General features: G+C 40.3%; 1 protein-coding gene across 2 annotated transcripts in view; it reads left to right on the top strand.

The window, feature by feature from the left end:
* The window catches only part of dmrt1 (doublesex and mab-3 related transcription factor 1), a 110,707-nt gene that overhangs the window by 48,658 nt on the left and 41,061 nt on the right, over positions 1–20,988 (top strand). For both annotated transcript variants that reach the window (XM_055632818.1, XM_055632819.1), the window contains exon 4: positions 11,454–11,474. In XM_055632818.1, the coding sequence (XP_055488793.1) occupies positions 11,454–11,474 (21 nt within the window). The remainder of the gene's footprint in view (positions 1–11,453; positions 11,475–20,988) is intronic.

The following is a 20,988-nucleotide window of genomic DNA, read 5'->3' as shown; positions in this document are numbered from 1 at the left end:
CGCGGCGGGGACTTCGATCGCCAGCCTGCGGCCTACACCATCTTGAAGCCGCGGTCTCCGGTGGGGAAGAGCCGACTATGGACTGGCTCTGGACTCTGGTCCCGACCACGGGGGGAAATGGAGGAGGACTGGCTAATTTTTGTGCCTTCCACCACAGTGATGCATGCTGTGGTGGATGTTTGTGTTAAATTTTTATTGTGTATTGTGTGTTCTTTCTCATTGTATCGCTGCTGACATATTCATTTCACATGCACTTTATGTGCAATGTGACGAATAAACCCGTATTGTAAGTGGATAACCTCACATTTATCTACATTATACTGCATCTGCCATGCATCTGCCCACTCATCAGCATGTCCATGTCACCCTGCAGCCTCCTAGCATCCTCTTCACAGTTCACACTGCCACCCAGCTTTGTGTCATCTGCAAATTTGATAGTGTTACTTTTAATTCCATCATCTAAATCATTAATATATATTGTAAATTGTTGCAGCCCCAGCACCAAGCCTTGCAGCACTCCACTCGCCACTGCCTGCCATTCTGAATGGGACCCGTTCACTCCTACTCTTTGCTTCCTGTCTGCCAACCAATTCTCTATCCATGTCAATACCCTACCCCCAATACCATGTGCACTAATTTTGCCCACTAATCTCCTGTGTGGGACCTTATCAAAGGCTTTCTGAAAGTCCAGATACACTACATTCACTGGCTCCCCTTCATCCATTTTACTTGTCACATTATCAAAAAATTCCAGAAGATTTGTCAAGCAGGATTTCACCTTCATAAATCCATGCTGACCTGGACCAATCCTTTTACTGCTATCCAAATACGCCGTTATTACTTCTTTAATAATTGACTCCAGCATCTTCCCCACCACCGATGTCAGGCTAACTGGTCTGTAATTCCCTGTTTTCTCTCTCGCTCCTTTTCTTGAAAAGTGGGATAATATTAGCTACCCTCCAATCCACAAGAACTGATCCTGAATCTATAGAACATTGGAAAATGATCATCAATGCGTCCACGATTTCTAGAGCCACCTCCTTGAGTACCCTAGGATGCAGACCATCAGGCACTGGGGATTTATCAGCCTTCAGTCCCATCAGTCTACCCAATACCATTTCTCGCCTAATGCAAATTTATTTCAATTCCTTTGTCTCCCTAGATCCTCTGTTCTCTGGTACATCTGGGATATGATAGGGGATTGAGATGTACATAGTGTATCAGTAGAGGCTTTTCCATTCTCTAGCAACTACAGAAATATGTACACATTTCTGAAATATGTCAGCATTTCTAGCCAACAGCCAGTGCCAAAATCCCTCAACAATCAGAGGATCTGTCAATGGGCCATAATGGTTCTGAAGGCAAGCAATCGATGCTCAGGCCTCTGACCACGAGATCCTGGTCCTGCATCAGTGAAAACCAAACAATCTGATGCCCACTAGTGTTGGTCTATACCATGTACTATTTTGTCCCTAGTTTTACAATGCAGATCCAGACCACTGGTACAGCAGTGGGTGAAGTGAGGTGCACTGTTAGGCATAGAAGCATAGAAAATAGGTGCAGGAGTAGGCCATTCAGCCCTTCGAGCCTGCACCGCCATTCAATATGATCAAGGCGAATCATCCAACTCAGTATCCTGTACCTGCCTTCTCTCCATACCCCCTGATCCCATTAGCCACAAGGGCCACATCTAACTCCCTCTTAAATATAGCCAATGAACTGGCCTCAACTACCTTCTGTGGCAGAGAATTCCAGAGATTCTACACTCTCTGTGTGAAAAATGTTTTCCTCATCTCGGTCTTAAAAGATTTCCCTCTTATCCTTAAACTGTGACCCCTTGTTCTGGACTTCCCCAACATCGGGAACAATCTTCCTGCATCTAGCCTGTCCAACCCCTTAAGAATTTTGTAAGTTTCTATAAGATCCCTCCCTCAATCTTCTAAATTCTAGCGTGTACAAGCCAAGTCTATCCAGTCTTTCTTCATATGAAAGTCCTGACATCCCAGACCTCTGTTAAGAAGCAGTGAGTGAGGTGGGGTGCATTGATAGACCTATGTTAATAAGTCAGATCTACATGAACAGGAGAATCAGGAAGGTCATGCTTCTTGATGGATAAATTTAGATGCAGTCCTATTAACCCTTCAAAAGATGCATTCTCAAGAGCTCCTGTTGAATTTCATGGAGTTCTCTTGAGTCAAAAAATATATCCAATAGACATTTGTTCTTCCTATTGTCTTTCCCCTCAGTTATATCACTTTATCTTTAACTTACATGTTGCCCATATCCTTTTCCACTCTTGAATAGAGTGGGACTGGTCGTGTTTGTTGATGGTAAACACCGCTCATGGGGTAAAAAGATAAAGGAATGAATGAATTAATAAGTTTATTGGCCAAGTATGTACACATACAAGGAATTTGCCTTGGTGCTCTGCTCGCAAGTAGCAATACGACATACAGTAAATAATTAAGAATAAATCATAAAACATTAAGAATAAAACATTATAGTTTAAAAATATAAATGAAATAAAATACCAGAGCAAAAGGAGGCTACAGACTTTTGGTTATTGAGTAGAGCAACTGCTCGTGGGAAAAAGCTGTTTTTATGTCTGCTGTGGCAGGTTTGACAGTCGGAGTCGTCTTCCAGCAGAAAGTGCTTCAAAGAGTTTGTGGCCAGGGTAGGGGTCAGAGATGATCTTACCCGCTCGCTTCCTGGCCCTTGCAGTGTACATTTCGTCAATGGGGGGGAAGGTTGCAGCCAACAACCTTCTCAGCTGATCGAACGATTCGCTGCAGCATCTGGATGTCGTGCTTGGTGGCTGAGCCAAACCAGACCATGATGGAGAAGGTGAGGACAGACTCTACGATGGCCGTATAGAATTGGACCATCATTGCCTGTGGCAGATTGTGTTTCCTCAGCTGCCACATGGTACATCCTTTGTTGGGCCTTTTTGATTGTGGAGTCGATGGTGGCCCCCCATTTAAGGTCCTTGGAGATGATGGTTCTAAGGAACTTAAAAGACTCCACAGATGTGACTGTGGTGTTGTTGATGGTAGACAAAAATGCTGGAGAAACTCAGCGGGTGAGGCAGCATCTATGGAGAGAAGTAATAGGCGACGTTTCGCGTTGAGACCCTTCTCCAGCATTTTTGTCTACCTTCGATTTTTCCAGCATCTGCAGTTCTTTCTTAAACATGTGGTGTTGTTGATGGTGAGGGGAGGGGAGGGGGAGCTCTCCTAAAGTCTACTATCAATTCCACTGACTTAACAACATTGAGCCCCAGGTTGTTACGAAGGCACCAGGACGCCAGCTGTGTCACTTCCTGTCCTTTTCTTTTTATAATCTTTTTATTCGTTTTTTTCAAAAGCAAAAAAAAACGAACAAAAAAAGTAATGATAAACATAACATAGCAATGTTACAAAATTTTGAGATTTTTAAAATCGTCTGCATTTTATCCCATCAGATAAAGCATAAAAATAAGTTTAATTTGACACCTAATTCACTTTCATATCTCAAGTATTTAAAAAGTTATGACCATTTTCATACTAGGAAATTAGAATCTTGTTCCCTATTGATTTTCTATGGACATAACAAAAAATCTGTGATCGTGGACAGTCAAAAGCCCATAACTTTATTAAAAATTAAGAGAACTGAATGAAATTTTCAGTTATCATAGATTGAAGCATTCTGAAACAAATATAAAATAATCTTACTTGGATGACCTGAAATTAAAGCATATCATTAGTTAGTTACCCAATTGTAGCTAATTCCAAACTTCAATTACTAGATCTAAACATCTATCCATTTCTTAATAAATGATTAACAGTTTTAAATAGCCTGTGTCCAAATAATATTCACAAATAATTCACAACAAAACATGATTTTTAAATCTCATTTACATTAATTTATAGGCCAAATGGTAGGAATTTAGTGTTCAATTGCTGTAAATTAATGGCATTTAAATCTGCTTTCGAGTGGGTTCCTGTGAATGCGCTGGTTTAGAACGTTCACATTGCGGTTGATTTGTGCCCCCAAATGCCCTGAAAAATACTGCGGGATATAATGGGCCCCAAATTAGCTACTCACAACATTAAACTTTGTATAAAGGGATCTTAAGAAGCCCTTTTTAACGTAGAAATAAACAGCCTACCTTCCATTTTCCCCTGTATGAGATCCGGCCCGTTGTCGGCGGTCGCGGGTTTAGAGATTAATAAAGCCCTTAAAAATAATAATAGCTCAAGCGAAGGAATCTTCCAGCGATTTTTCGTTAATAATTAACTAGGCTGAAAAACCTTGATTTGAACAGCCTAGGGAAAATCACGTTTTAAATCGCCCCCCTCTAAACGGCGCCAAAATCGCGCACACGGGCTGGGACAGATTTTCAGCGACCTTCAGGTACGTTTTGCAACATACCTACATAACAGTGATATTGATACATAGGGATCAAGGTTACATTAATGGCAGGTATAACCTAAATATGAGTCCAGTGTCAAAATACACATTGAATATAGACCTCCCGGTCTCTATGTAAATATAGTTAAGTGTTTAAAAGAGAACTTGTATGTATAAAAACAAAAAGATAAAAAGAAGGAAAAAAAGAGAAAAAACAAACCCGCCCCCCCTAAACTAAGGAAGAAAAAGAAAAGAAAAAAAAGAAAAACAGAATCTGGGCTGCAAAGTGTTTCAACAATTTAAGTCCTTGTTTGTCGCTAAGTCCGTTCCACCGTATACCAAAAATATTTTTATTATAACAGTTGGAGAGGTAACAGTGTATGTCGTATGAAAATATTGAATAAATCTTCCCCAAGTCCTACCAAATTTAACCAAGGGTTCAACAATGTCACTCCTACTTTTTTCTAAATTTAAACATGACATCGTTTCAGAGTACCAATGGAGTGTGGTCAGAGGATTGGAATCTTTCCATTTAAATAAAATAGATCTTCTGGCAATTAATGTGGTAAAAGCAATCAGCCGATGGGTGGAATGGGACAGATGAATAGAATCTAACATTGGTAGCCCAAAAATTGCAGTAATAGGATGAGGTTGTAAATCAATACCTAAAACTACAGAGATAGTATCAAACATTTATTTCCAATATTTTTCCAAAAGTGAGCAGAACCAAAACATATGTCAGTGCGGCCATTTCAGAATTACATCTGTCACAGGTAGGATTTATTTGACGATAAAAACGAGCTAACTTATCTTTTGACATATGAGCTCTGTGAACCACCTTGAATTGTATCCAAGCGTATCTTGCACACATTGAGGAAGTATTAACTAATTGAAGAATCCTCTCCCATTTCGCTATAGATAAAGAAATTTGAAGTTCTCTTTCCCAGTCTTTCTTAATTTTATCAAATGTATCTTTTGTAAATTTCAAAATCAACATAAATAGTCATTATTAAGCCCTTCTGATAAGGGTTCAAATGTAATTTTTTCCCCCAAGATATCGGTTTGATGTGATAACGGAAAAAAGGGTAGAGTAATATCTAAAAAAATGTGAGTTAGATAAATTATATTTATTGGAGAGTTGTTCAAAAGACATAAATCAACCATCCAAAAACAAATCACGAAAAGCTACTATTCCCTTCCTCTTCCATAACAGAAAGGCTTGATCAATGCTAGCAGGTTGGAAGAAAAAATTATATGATAGGACTCGATAAAATAAAATCATTCAATCCAAAAAACTTACGAAATTGAAACCATATTAAAAGTGTATGTCTTTAATATTGGGTTAGTCGTATATTTATTCAATCTCGTAATTGTAAAAGTTAACGAGGTTCCTAGAATAGAGGCCAATGATAGCCCTTGCATAGAATCACGTCCTGGACATTGGGTATCTTCTAAATCTTTTGTCCAAAACGTTAGATAGCGAGCATTAACTGCCCAATAGTAGAATCTAAGGTTCGGCAGTGCCAAACCACCGTCTTTTTTTGATTTCTGTTAAGTATTTTTTACTTGGTCTGGAATTTTTATTCTGCCATATATATGAAGAAACTTTGGAGTCAATAATATCAAAGAAAGATTTAGCAATAAAAATTGGTGTCGTATGAAATAAATACAAAAATTTAGGTAAGATAAACATTTCAATAGCATTGATTCGGCCTATTAGAGATAAGGACATTGGTGACCGTTTAGTGAACTGTTGTTTAATATGGTCAATTAGAGGCGTAAAATTGGCTTTAAATAAATCCTTGTGTTTCTTAGTAATCTTAATGCCTAAATAAGTAAAACATTCGGTAGTCAATCTAAATGGAAACTGTCCATAATTCGAAAATAGATTATTTCATGGAAAGAGCTCACTCTTACTAAGATTTAGTTTATAACCAGAAAAAACACTAAATTAATTAAGTAAAGCTACTATTGCTGGAATAGATTTCTCAGGGTTAGAAATGAATAATAAATAATAAATAATCTGCATAAAGACATAGTTTATGTGTCTTATTCCCACTGACAATACCAGAAATATTAGGGGATTCCGTAATAATTCCCAAATGTTCCAAAGTGATATCAAACAGTAAAGGACAAAGGACAGCCCTGTCTAGTACCTCGAAAGCGCCTGAAAAAGGGGGGTCTCTGTAAGTACATAAGCCTGAGATATATGATATATCAGCTTGATCCAAGAAATACATTTTGGACCAATCTTAAAATTTTTCAAGTGTATTGAATAAGTATTCCCATACTACTCTAACAAACGCCTTCTCAGCATCAAGTGAAATGACACATTCTGAAGTTTTATTTGACGCTTTATATACGATACGTTCAGACGTACTTTGAGTAACGATTTTTAATAAAACCTGTCTGATCTTCAGAAATAATTTGCTGTAAAATATTTTCCAATCTCATAGCTAATATTTTGGAAAGAATGTTGTTATCTACATTTAACAGATATAGGTCTATATGATGTCACTTCTATAGGAGCTTTGTGTTTTTTAAGAATTAAAGAAATAGATGCTTCATTAAAAGGTTTGAGGTAATCTATCCATTAAAAGGGCTTCTTCAAAAACCTTGCATAGCCAGGGAGACAGTAAACTTGAGGAATACTTTAAAAATTCCAATGTGAACCCATCTAAACCAGGAGCTTTACCAGAATTCATCAAAAGGATTGCTTTTAGGCTGTGGGCCAAGCATCAAAAATGTGTCTAGAAATCATTTTTCGTGACCCAAGTCACTGAACTACATGAAATTTTCCACAGATTTAGATGAAATATAATTGAGAAGGATGTCATATCTCGTCATTGCTGAAAGTTGCACATTAATTAATTAAACTAATTAGAAAATGAAATGAAAGTAAGCGCCATCTAGTGGCCAATACCCATATTACACCATGGGCAGCCTATTTCCGTTTTGCAGTCCATTTAAACTATATATTATTTTATATATATATATATATCTGTAATCATATATAATTAAGTATAATTATATTATATAAAAATAATATGAATATAATTGTGAGTGTTTTTTTAATGACACTGTCGCAGAGGTCCTGCTCCTGAACCAGCCTAATTAATGGGTGAGGGCAGTTCTTGTGGGTTCCTCCCTTTACTGAACCCCACTGACTGCCAGTGTGCAGAGTGGGGGTGACGGCCATAGTGGGACTGGGGCAGTTCCAGGCTGGGGGACAGTCCTGCAAGGCATCTTCCAGTCGCTTTAATAGGAAATGTAATGAGACTGCAGCAGAGCCCAGGTTTTAAGGGCTCATGAACCTGGCTAATTAAAGGGTCAGGACAGATACTCTGGGTTCCCCCGTTTACTGAACCCCACTGACTGCCAGAGTGGGGGTAATGGCCATAGTGGGACTGGGGCAGTGCCAGGCTGGGTGGCAGACCTGTAAGAGACCTGTCTTATTTCAGATGTAAATGTCACATCCTGACCAAGAATCAAATGCTCTGATGTTTACTCGATGAGTATTCATTTTAAGCTACAATTAGCCTATATATATGATAGAGACCCCCCCCCCGTCTTTGCAAATGAGGGCTATTATCTTTAACCTAAAATAACCCTAAAAGTGTTGCATTGTTTGAGTATCTGTAGTTTGTGTGTGTGTGTGTCTGTGTATACCTGTCAAATGTGTATCTGTGGATGTAAGTGTGTATGTATGTGTAGATGGATGTATGTGTGAATGGATGGATGTGTGGATGTGTGCATGGATGTCTGCGTGCGGATGGGTGTGTGTGTGTGCGGATGTATGTGTGCATGTGTGCATGGATGTCTGCGTGCATGTGTGTGTGTGCGTGCATGCATGCATGGAAGTGTGCGTATGCATGGATGTGTGTGTGTAGGTATGTGGATGGGTGGGCTGTTGCACTGTCATTCACCAGCACTCCATTATCATAAGTAATTCACTCATTGTTTAAATAATTTGACCAAATAAACAGTGAAACGATCGCACTAAAATAAAACTTTATATAATCATTTATTTCCCCAATTTATTTGTTTACATTACATCTGATCGTCATCTGAATATTCTTCATCAGATTCCAAGTCTTTTGATAAGTCCATTGATAAGTTAGTTCAAGTTCACGTGGAGGGTCAGGCAGAGGCTACAAAAAAAAATCTCAGTCATTAAGTCTGCATGGACTTTAATTCGTAACATTTCAACCTGTTCTTAATGTTAATGAGAATAACACTGTTACTACCATAGATAAATTAGTTCAAGTTCAAGTTCACATACACCAATTCATTTCTACATAAACATCAGCCATTTCTGACCATTTCTCGCTCCAATGGCAGCCTATAAAGTGCAATGAATATTACTCCGTTTTTCTCCCGTGGCCGGGGCCTGGAAACGGCCGCTACGGATGGCACTATGTACAGCCACTATGTACAGCCTCCCCCCCCGCCCGCGGAGATGATCTGCTCCGCATTCGCGAATCGGCCGCTTCTTAATTGAGACCGCGGCTTCACTATGTTAAATACATAGGCCCCGCGATCGGAGCACTTTTTCCCAGTAAGTTATCGCAGGCAGCTCCTGAGATTAGATGGTTAAGACTTATTAGACTACAACAAGCTGGCATTAGTGAAAATGTTTAATTTACCTTGTGTTATGGATACACATAGTTTAGGCCCTCAACTTCATGAATGAATGAATGAGTGAATGAATGAAGGTGAGTGAATGAGTGAGTGAGTGAGTGAGTGAATGAATGAAGGAATGAATGAAGGAATGAGTGAATGAATGAATGAATGAATGAATGAATGAATTAGTGAATGAATGGAGTGATGAATGAATGAATGAATGAATGAGTGATGGATGAGTGAGTGAGTGAATGAATGAATGAATGAATGAATGTACAGCCTCCAAATCTCATTTTTTCACATTATAAAAGGGTGCAATTAAATTAATTAAAGTCCATACAGATTAATTTTCATAAATTCAGACTTTAGATGTTACCTTTCAGTTTGAGTTGATTCACAAAGTTTCACAACTTTGTGTTGCAGCATCTCAGCAGGGACCTTGCTTTTAAGACTTTCTTCCACTTCTATCCACTTAGCTGCACATTTTTCAGATTTCTTAATGCTTTTCTCACTAAATTCAATTACCCTGCTGCAAGTTTCCACGACATGTATTCCACAGAACTAGAAAGAACCTTCATCGGAATCTCCAGTAAAACAGGCATCAGTCAAGTCCTCTCAGCAATGTTGTGTGCTAGCCTGAAGCAAAGCAAAATTGGCCAACTGGCATACAACTCAATGTTAAACGTGCTTTGATTGGACGAAAAATACCCGCAAATTTTCCGTTTTTTGTCTAATTTAATAAAAATGTGCAAGTCTTGTTCATGATGAGTTTCAGGGGTGATTTATATAATATTTTTACACAATATGTGAAAGTTTCATGTATTTCTGTGACTTGGGTCACGAAACACTGGAATCAAGCTCCTCGGCCCACAGCCTATTTCTGTATTTCTTCCTCCGTGATGGGTTCATCTAACAACAGAGACTCATTATGTGGTAACTTTGGCAAGTTCAGTTTCTTTAAAAACTCATGCATTATATTGGAACCAGTGGGGAAATTCTGATTGGTATAGGGAGGTATAGAATTCCTGAAAGGATTTATTAATTTCATCATGGTCTACAGTCAGTGTACCATCCCGTTTACTCACTTTTGTAATCTGACGTTTGGCCGACACAGCTTTCAACTGATTAGCGAGTAATTTACCAGATTTTCCGCCATGTAAATAAAATTGACTTTTGGTTTTAAGCAGCTGATTCTCAATCGGTAATACTAATAACAAATCATGTCTCAATTGAAGTTCAATTCTATTCTTATAGAGCTCTAGACTAGGAGCTTTTGAATATTTTTTATCAATTTATTTAATCTCATCAGCCAATTTACGTATTTCATTTTGAGTTGGTTTTTTTTAATTCCGTGGAGTATGAAATAATGTCCACGAATATATGCCTTAAAAGCATCCCAGACTACACCTTTGGATATTTCTTCAGTGGAATTTGTTAAGAAGAAAAAAGCAATCTGATCTTTAATAAAATTAAAAAAATTAGATCTTGAAGGAAAGTAGAATTAAATCGTCATTGTTTAGCACTAAACTTGGAATCGGGTAGTTTGATTGATAGATAGTGTAATGTATATAATGTAAATGGTGTAACCTGCCTCCAAGTTAAAGGGGGAGCAGTGTAATGTATATAATGTAATTAGCACATGTTATGTCTGGAGGGGACGCATGCGCTGGGGGAGACTCATGGTGGCGTCCTGAAATAAAGAAGCTTGTTAGTTTACTCCTGTATCTGAGAGTTCTTTTGAGTCAGTTCCAAGTACCCAAAATACACTACAGATAGTTTCAATGGTGCATGATCAGAAATAGCAATTGCATCGTACTCACACGCAGTAACCTATGAAACTAGCCGAGAATCTATTATAACGTAGTCAATCCTAGAGTATCTGTAGACTCATCGAGGCTTGTGGTTGCTTCCCTGAACACATTCCAATCAGTGCAGTCAAAGCAGGACTGTATGTTTTCAATGCCCTCGCTTGTCCACCTTTTCATTGTTCTGACTTAGCTTAGCAGACTTTAGTTTCTGCCTGAAGGTTGGAATAAAGTGAACGAAACAATGATCAGAGAGACCCAGAGCCGCCCGGGGAACAGAACGATATGCGTTCTTGATTGAAATGTAACAGTGATTGAGTGTTCTCTCCCCTCTGGTGGGGCAGGTAACATGAAGTCTGTATTTTGGAAGCTCTCGGCTGAGGTTAGCCTTGTTAAAGTCCCCCAGACTATGGAGTCCGGGAAGGAGGCTGTAAAGTGCCTTTACAGCACTGTCTGTGGACCAGGAAGAACAGGAATTCCTCCCCTCCCCAGCACACCGTCTATGTGCAAACTGACCATCTATTAATAGTATTACTTGATTTGGTAATCAATTAAAAAATGATTAAATTATATCAAATCTTGCATTGAGTATATGAAGTAAACGGTTTATTTATAGTGGTGTGTTTTAATTTTCAGAGAAATGAAAGTGATGACAAGGTGAGTAAATTTTTGCTGTTTATTTGTATCTACATTATAGCTTTATCTCTCTAAACTGCTTTCTGATCTGATACTTACAGTTTTTAGTGTATTTGCCTTTGTGCGTCAGCTGCATGCACAAATTTTACATTTCACCTTGTGCTCGTTTTCATCTTATCCCTAGCCATGATTTGCTTGATCACCATTTTCTTGTAACTGAGATGTACTGTACATGACTTTCCATGCCATGGCTCGTCTTTGCATTAGCTGAGAGGGTAATGGCATTCATGCATTGACTGCGAAGGTCCATGAAATATATACTGCAGGAACATGTCATGTACATTTTATAGGGAACAGCGGGCACTATATACACTATGGGTGAAATTTCTGGCAGGCCTCTGACAAAATGAGTGGTTTAGGGAAAAATTACAGATGTTGCATCTGTAAAATGTGGTCCTTTATATACAATTCGGTAAAATATAAATTTAATTGTGTCACCAGTTTCATTTCTTAGCAAATTGGAATAGACGGTTGATATTCTAGATCCTTCAGAGACTCTCCTGTTCGAAATGCCTTTGTTAAAATAATTGTTAAGGAAAAATCACACATGATTAACGCCGTTCATTCTGTCCATCTGCCAGGAAACCACTCTCAGTGCAATTTGATTAAATTATAAGAGAGATAATGTAAACAAATGCTTGTGCTTTGTCATATTGTACTGAAATGGGCTGAGACATTCAGTGCAGAGCTCGAAGGAAAAATGCCTGGTTGTGTCACAGAGGAAGTCTGACTTGACCAGAAGAAAATTATACCTGATGTCAAAGCATCAACCCTGGAGTTGAGATGATAAGTAAGTCTGAATTAATTTTCCTTTACATAAGTTAATCATGAAAAGGGACAGCTGAACTTACTCATAAAAGTAACAACCTGAGTATCAAAGTATCAAACTCATGCCCTCTACATAGATTTAAGAGAGCCTCTTGTGCAAGTGCACCTTACTGCTGTTTACGTTAAGAGCTTTTGTCATAGACATCTTTGTCTTTAAAGATTGGGTACTATCAGTGAGTTCCAGTCCTTTCATTAAGGAGGCCATAAGTCTTTAGGAGGGCATTTTTGGACCTACTGGAGGTTATTTGCACAGCTATGGGGAGCTTCTGTCACATATTCGCAATGCGAGAGAGGAATCAGGAGAACTCAACATGAATTTCCCCTTTCAAGGAGAGTTAGCAATTTGTGTTGGTAGACATTCAAAATTGGCTGCTGAATGATCAGTATGTCATATGTTGGCAAATTCCATGGGGTTTGCTGGGTGGAAGTGAAACTTTTAGAATCGCATGTACCAGTTCTGTGCATCAACCATAAAATTCCAGAATGCCATATTAACAGGTATGAGTTTGCTGAAGCACTGCAAGAGCATTGTCCACACTAACACCAACATGACATACATGAATGAGTACAAATTACAGGGCTTCTTGCCAGAGCTGTGGCTGTGGTCTGCTCGGTGCAGTGGCTGTGGTCTGCTCTTGCCATCACAACCAAGATCAGTTTATTGTCCCGATTGTTGGCTCATTCAGTTCCAACCAGTAAAATGATCTTTAAATGATGATAATTTTAAGAAAACCATTAAATCATTTTTATTACTTGCATGCAACTACGAGTATGCCACCATCTTACAGCCAACATTGTCATTGTTTCATTTTTATCATCTTTGTTTTCCCTTTTATGCATTGTGATATTTTGACAGAAAAGCCACCCATCTAGTTGAATTTAAAAAAAATCTTTATTAGATTAGTGATAAGGAGAAATACTCTTACATTATTCAAACACGATTAACAAAAACAATGCAATTGACATCACTGTAGCATAAAGTGGTTTGATGCCAAAAATAAAAAAAGATTTATTTTGGTGGGGAGGGGGGCATGAAATCAGGCCGAGTGTGTTAAATAACAGTCAGGTGCAATAAAATGAGCAGGTACAAAATTGAACTCTCAAAATGGCCCAACAATCTGAAAGCGAAAGATGGATTGATTTTTTAGTTATAGCCTTTCAGTGGAACTTGGTATCAGGTTAAAACATTCTAAAATATGGTGATTTATTTTGTCCTTCTCTTGTTATGTTAATTAACATCAGAAGTCTTAAATATTTGACCTTCCTTGTGCATTTCGACTTTATAGTTTTGAATCACCTGTGGCTCATATTAAACTAAAAACTACCCACTAAATAAATATTGTATTATTTGTTCAATAAGTATATAAATTAAGTATACAATAAAGACTTCTCAAGTAACAGCCCGTCACAAATGACATTTACATGTATTTCTGTCTCTTTCATTGACCTCAGTTATGTGATCAATCCATGATCAATAAAATAAAAATAATCTGCAGTTTACTATTTCTCATTGCATGTATTATTTTTCAATTAAACTATTAGCATAGTTTATTATGAATATTAAATTACTTCAGATAGACGTCATAATCTTTACTAACCTGTTTATAGTGATGCACACTGTCCCTTCTACTGAAACAAAATGCAATTTACCTTTAAATTTTTGGTTTATTTAATTAAAAATTCTGATTAAAATATTATTTATCTGATTAGCACATATTCAAAAACTCCTACACATATAGTACCAATCTAAGAATAGATATTTGAATGGGGACCTGGCTCATATTTTCTTTAAAGTGTATTATATCCTTAAGATAATGAAAAGCTGAATCATGATGGACCATGCTGCATTTGAAGATGTACATGCTGGATAACATTCTAACTTATGTTCTTGTTTTTCCTACAGGTATCACACAAGAATCTGCTGCAGCTGCCAGTGCCAGAGACAAAGCCAGCACCTCATAGGACTTTGCATTACACCCACCATTAATCACAAGCTCTAAAACTCCCATCTGCAATAGATTGCCATTCTGGTTTTAAAATTCTGGGTTGGCAAGAGAGATCAATAACACAACGACCTCACCACATTGTCTTCATAGCTGTCCTGAGATCTGTTCCCATGCAAATCACTGGAGCTGTGGAGGAAGTGCCCAGCAACAATGATGTGATGGAGTATGTATGATGCTACTGCTGCCTGCCAGTACAAAGCTGCACAGGCCAGCACAGCCATCTGACAAAAATAACAGATCATCATCCAGAAAGCTAACTGGACCAGATGCCATTGAAACGTCAGCTATGATAACATTATCCACCAGGCCTTCTGATGACCCACCCCAAGGAAGCACAGGACCATTGCATCAATGTAGAACCGTGTGATAAACAAGTCTGCGAGTTGTATGGTGTTACGGACTTCAATGCGCCCCCTTTCAAATAGGAGTGCTAAAATGAGTATGGGAAAGAATGGCAGATGCTGGTTTAAATCGAAGATCGACACAAAATGTAATTGGAGTAACTCAGCGGGACAGGCAGCATCTCTGGAGAGAAAGAATGGTCGTTACCCTTCTTCAGAATGAAGGGTCGAGACCCAAAACGTCACCCATTCCTTCTCTCCAGAGATGCTGCCTGTTCCTGCTGAGTTACTCCAACATTTTGTGTCTACGGTCTAAAACGAGGCCTCCATGTCTGTTTTGCACAACAGCAATGGGTACTCTGATCTGTCGACAACATTCTCCATTGCCATCTTGCATGCCTCATATTGAACGGTAGTGTCGTTTTTTGCTGAGCACAAGGCAGCGTTCATGGCATTCGCTGTTGGTTACATTGGCATTATGCACCTTTCTTAAATCCTCACATGCCTGCTGTGTAAACTTTGAACTAAAATTGTGACCAGCTTCATCTCACTTTCGATCATGTGCTTTACCAGCTCGCCAGTTAGCTGACTGTACACCCATCAATCAATGTTGTTCTCAATAATGAAACACACAGTAGCAATTTATAAAAAGTGTATCAACAATGGAAAATTAACAAAAACAAACATCATTCCTAAATATGGACAATTCAATCCATCATCCTTTTGAACGTGTATTGCCTGTGGAGGCACTGCCGTTACCTGAATTTCCTTATCATATACTTTGTCATTTCATTTTTATCTAATTTCTCTTTAAATGCTATATTTTCCTGTGCTGTGAAACACTTCAAAGAAAAAATATTTACTTAAAAAAACTGGTTATGTTTTATTGAATATAAATGCTTTCCAAAAGGCATTTCGACTAGCAACTGCCCTTTGGGGGAATGGAACTCACGTAATGCCATTAGAGATCTCAAAATCACCCCAGAAGGGCTTTTGTCCTTTGGTCTCTTCCTTTTATTTTACCTATTAATTTCCCCAGCCTCTAACAACATGTGTATCCTCATTCCCCTTGATTGTCCACTATGGGTTAACTATAGGAGGTACACAAAAATGCTGGAGAAACTGAGCGGGTGCAGCAGCATCTATGGAGCGAAGGAAATAGGCAACGTTTCGGGCCAAAACCCTTCTTCAGACTATATGTTATCCTCCAAAACACTTCCATCCGTTCACATCTCCCTCTCTCTTTAAAACTCTTCCAAATAACGGTCTTGGTTTGTAACCCTCTTGCTAACCCTCTGTCAATTTCTTCTTTTTCTGTAAAGACCTTTAAGGTTTTATTTTTAATGCAAGTTCTCTTTTTATTGATGTATTGTATTTGAACTTGTAAATTACTGGCTTGGTACAGAAAATGTATTCATGTCCATTTGCACAAATTTGATCAGTATGGTACTGGAAATCATATAGTCAAAACCCAGTGATGCATGGCTATTTGTGGATTTAACAGCAATTTATTATTTGATATTAGACAAAGCATCATTTTGAATTACTCACTAAATTAAATGCAAATGTAGTGTTCAGCTTAAAGATAGTGAAATGTATCAACTTTTAATGTATTCATTTGTTTTTAAAGTATTGCTACCATTATTTTTTGAGTAGCTAGTAAAAACAGATTTAGAAGGCTTTGGAATTTCGGTATGTCCCTAACAACTCCCGCCAACTTCTACAGATGCGCTGTAGCAAAGCATTTTATCAGGGTGCATCACAGCATGATTTGGAACAGCTCCATCCAAGACCGCAAGAAGTTGCAAAGAATTGTGGACGCAGCTCAGACCATCACACAAACCAATCTACCTTCCATTGACTCCATTTACACCTCAAGCTGCCTTGACAAGGCCAGCAGCATAATCGAGGAGTTGCACCCCGGCCACTCCCTCTTCACCCCTCTACCATCAGGCAAGAGGTATAGAAGTATGGAAACGCATATGTCCAGATTCAGGGACAGTTTCTTCACAGCTGTTACCAGGCAACTGAACCACCCTACCAACAATTAGAGAGCAGCCCTGAGCTACTGTCTACCTCATTGGAGACCTCGGACTATCTTTGATCGGACTTTATTGGATTTTATCTTGCACTAAACGTTCTTCACATTATTCCCTTAGTCATGTATTTGTGCACCGTGGATGGCTCGATTATAATCATGTATTGTATTTCCACTGACTGGGTAGCATGCACTAAAGCTTTTCACTGCGCCTCAGTATATGTGACAATAAACTAAACCCAAGCTCATGAGCACAAGGCTTTTGTGGTGTAATTGCACAGACACAGATGCCACACGCACAGGGCTGTCTTGAGCTGCCCGAAGCAGGAGCCCACCTCCCAGGAAAAGCGCTTGTTGTGATTCCCGAGCCGAACACCCATCGGGTAGGCTGAACTTCGGGAGGGTTATGTTTACAGCGAGTAAACACTTTACATGTGGTCCGACCCCAGTCGGCAGCGCAAACACTCAGAGGCGCTGACTCAGCTCCCAATCCCGGGTTTCTCATAAATATACACACACACACACACACACACACACACACACACACACACACACACACACACACACACACACACACACACACACACACACACACACACACACACACACACACACACACACACACACACACACGTGGGCTAGATGACATAAGTCCTCAGGGGGAAAAAAATTGCCTGCGGGCCAGATGTTTTCAGGCTACGGGCCGGATCCAGCCCGTGGGCCGTAGGTTGCTGACCCCTGTTTTACACCTACATATCTTGTATCATCCTTGTAACTCCGTAGTCTGTTCGTTGCATGCTTATATGTCCTTGTGGCAGCCAAAACTGCTTTAGGCGCAGTTTAACCAATAAGCGTTTCTTACCTTTCCTACTTTTTAATTCTATCCCTCGAGAAATAAATCCTGATGTTTTGGGAATTGAATTCCAAACCCTTTGTTCCTCTATCCTACCAACACTGGGTTCCCAGCAAAGTAATAAATGAACTTGGTGTGTTAAATAAAATATACCACTTTGCATGTATCTGCAGAACCTCATCTTCCAATTATTTCCTTATTTGTTGTAGTCCTCCTTGACTTTTCTTGCTCACGTTGCGATCTCCCCCAATTTGCCGATGCCTTTAAATTTTGGAATTATGTTATCTATCCCAAGCTCTATCTTTAATGTAAATTGTGAACGGTTGTGATCCCACTACTGATCCACGGAACCGGTACTTGCCTCTTGAACTATGAATGGCTAACATAGAAACATAGAAAATAGGTGCAGGAGTAGGCCATTCAGCCCTTCGAGCCTGCACCGCCATTCAATATGATCATGGCTGATCATCCAACTCAGTATCCTGTAGCTGCCTTCTCTCCATATCCCCTGATCCCTTTAGCCACAAGGGCCACATCTAACTCCCCCTTAAATATAACCAATGAACTGGCCTCAACTACCATCTGTGGCAGAGAGTTCCAGAGATTCACCACTCTCTGTGTGGAAAATGTTTCTCTCATCTCGTTCCTAAAGGATTTCCCCTTTTCTGCTTTTTCTCTAGGCACCAGTTAGCAATGCATTTCACTAAATTACCCTAACTCTGCATTCTTTGATCTTATTTACTAGTCCTTAATAAAGGCTAGTTGAAAATCTAGATAATCACTAAATCATTACCATTGTGTAAGAAGGAAATGCAGATGCTGGTTTAAACCGAAGATAGACACAAAAATCTGGATTAACTCAGCGGGACAGGCAGCATCTCGAGAGAGAAGGAATTCATGACGTTTCGGGTCAAGACCCGAAACGTCACCCATTCCTTCTTTCCAGAGATGCGGCCTGTCCGGCTGAGTTAATCCAGATTTTTGTGTAAATTATTACCATTGTCTACTCAGTTGCTTATCTGAAAATGTAATGGTGTTCAAGCAAAACAATCCCTTTTGCAATCCATGCTAACTATTTATTAATTAATTCTATATGCATGCTCTGTCTAATTATTCTGCCTTAACTCAAACTTCAGTAACTGCTGCCTAGTTACTAACTGTACCTTGAGATACTGATCCACAGGGGGAGCTCTGCAATCAGTTTCTTCCTACAGGTCTTGTCAGCCATGTAGCCTCATGCAGCAATTCCCATATTTGGGAATTATAGTGTATACATAGGTGCAAATATAAAACTCTTTTTTTTTCTTTTTCAGCTATATCCAGAGAATATACATTGCCCTTTGTGTCTTTGACAAACCTGTGTCCTTGCATAGAAGATTATTCTTTTGTCCACCCAGGCCACCTTTAACTCCCAAGTGGACATTAACTCATACACCTCAACCGTTTTGGACTATATAAAATTCTGCACTGACAACGTCACTACCCACAAACAGATAAAGACCTTCCCTAACCAGAAGCCGTGGATGAGCAGGGAGGACAGACTCCTGCTGAAGGCTCGCGATGCCGCATTTAAATCTGGCGAAGCTGAGGGATACAGCTCATCCAGGGCCAATCTGAAAAAGGGAATTAGGAACGCTAAACTCAATCACAAACGGCAGATCGAGGAGCATTTCCAAAACAACTCCGACCCCAGGCGCATGTGGCAAGGAATCAAATCCATTGCCGATTACCATAAAGTTAACACTCCTTCCCCCCCCCCCCCCAGACAACGCCTCCCTTCCTGACGAGCTAAACCACTTCTATGCTCGTTTTGACCGGGACAACAAAACTCCAGCCATCAAAGTTGCTCCACCCCCGAATGAACAACCCCTCAGTCTCTCCACCTCTGCTGTACAAGATGCACTGAGCAAGGTGAATGAGCACAAAGCTGCCGGCCCCGATGGCATCCCCGGGCGTGTGCTCAGGGCATGTGCTGGACAACTATCCCCAGTCCTCACTGACATTTTCAATCTGTCACTGACCCAGGGTGTTGTCCCCACTTGCCTCAAGACATCAACCATTGTGCCAGTGCCCAAACAACCAGCTTCAGGGAGTCTCAACGACTTCCGCCCAGTGGCACTCACCCCTGTCATCGAAAAGTGATTTGAGCGGCTGATCTTGGATCACCTCAGAGCCAGCCTCCCCCCCACACTGGACCCCCATCAGTTTGCCAACAGGTCTACAGAGGACGCCATATCGGCGGCCCTACACTCTGCCCTGACCCACCTGGACAGCAATAACACCTACATCAGGTTGCTGTTCATTGATTTCAGCTCCGCCTTTAACACTGTCATCCCCGCCAGCTTGATCACCAAACTCAGCGGACTTGGCATCTCCACCTCCCTCTGCAACTGGACACCGGATTTCCTCACCAACAGACCACAGTCTGTTAGGGTCAACAACCTCACCTCCTCCACTATAACACTGAACACTGCGTGCCACAGGGCTGTGTGCCCAGCCCTCTCCTCTACTCCCTCTTCACCCATGACTGCATCCCTAAGTATGGCTCCAACGCCATCATTAGATTTGCCAACGACACCACGGTGGTAGGGCTGATCAGTGACAACGACGAGTCAGCCTACAGGGAGGAGGTCCAGCACCTGACAACCTGGTGTGCCAACAATAACCTCGTCCTCAACTCCAAGAGGACGAAGGAAATTATTGTTGACTTCAGGAAGAACAGAGGGGGCAGACATACCCCCATCCATATAAACAGGACTGAGGTGGAGCGCGTCTCCAACTACAAATTCCTCGGGGTACACATCTCGGAAGATCTGTCCTGGTCCCTCAATACCACCAAACTGATCAAAAAGGCGCAGCAGCGCCTTTACTTCCTGAGGAGGCTCAAGAAAGCTCACCTGTCCCCCCAGATCCTGACCAACTTTTACCGCTGTACCATCGAAAGCATCCTGACCACCTGCTTCACGGTATGGTACAGCAGTTGCACCGCAGCAGACAGGAAGGCACTACAACGGGTGGTGAAAACCGCTCAGCACATCATCGGTGCCCCGCTCCCTGCCATGGATGCCCTCCACCGAAAACGGTGTCTGAGACGGGCCAGGAAGATCATCAAGGACCCCTCTCACCCTAACCATGGACTGTTTGCCCTCCTCCCATCAGGGAGGCGGTACAGGAGCCTCAGGTCTCGAACTAGCAGGATGAGGAACAGCTTTTTCAACAACACACTTACATTGCTGAACTCGGAGTCCCGTCGCTAGATATCTTTGGTCTCTCCATCCACATTGTTAACCAGTACTCTTCTTACTCTAATGTATGCTTGTTCTGTATTTTTTTTTATTCCTATCTTGCACTATGACTATGACCAGACGCTAAACTGCATTTTGTTGTACCTATACTTGTATCTGTGCAA

Source organism: Leucoraja erinacea, chromosome 3, assembly GCF_028641065.1.
Source record: "Leucoraja erinacea ecotype New England chromosome 3, Leri_hhj_1, whole genome shotgun sequence".
Taxonomy (NCBI): Eukaryota; Metazoa; Chordata; class Chondrichthyes; order Rajiformes; family Rajidae; genus Leucoraja; species Leucoraja erinaceus.
Note: the sequence above shows the minus strand (reverse complement) of the source record. Positions and strands in the feature narration are given on the sequence as shown.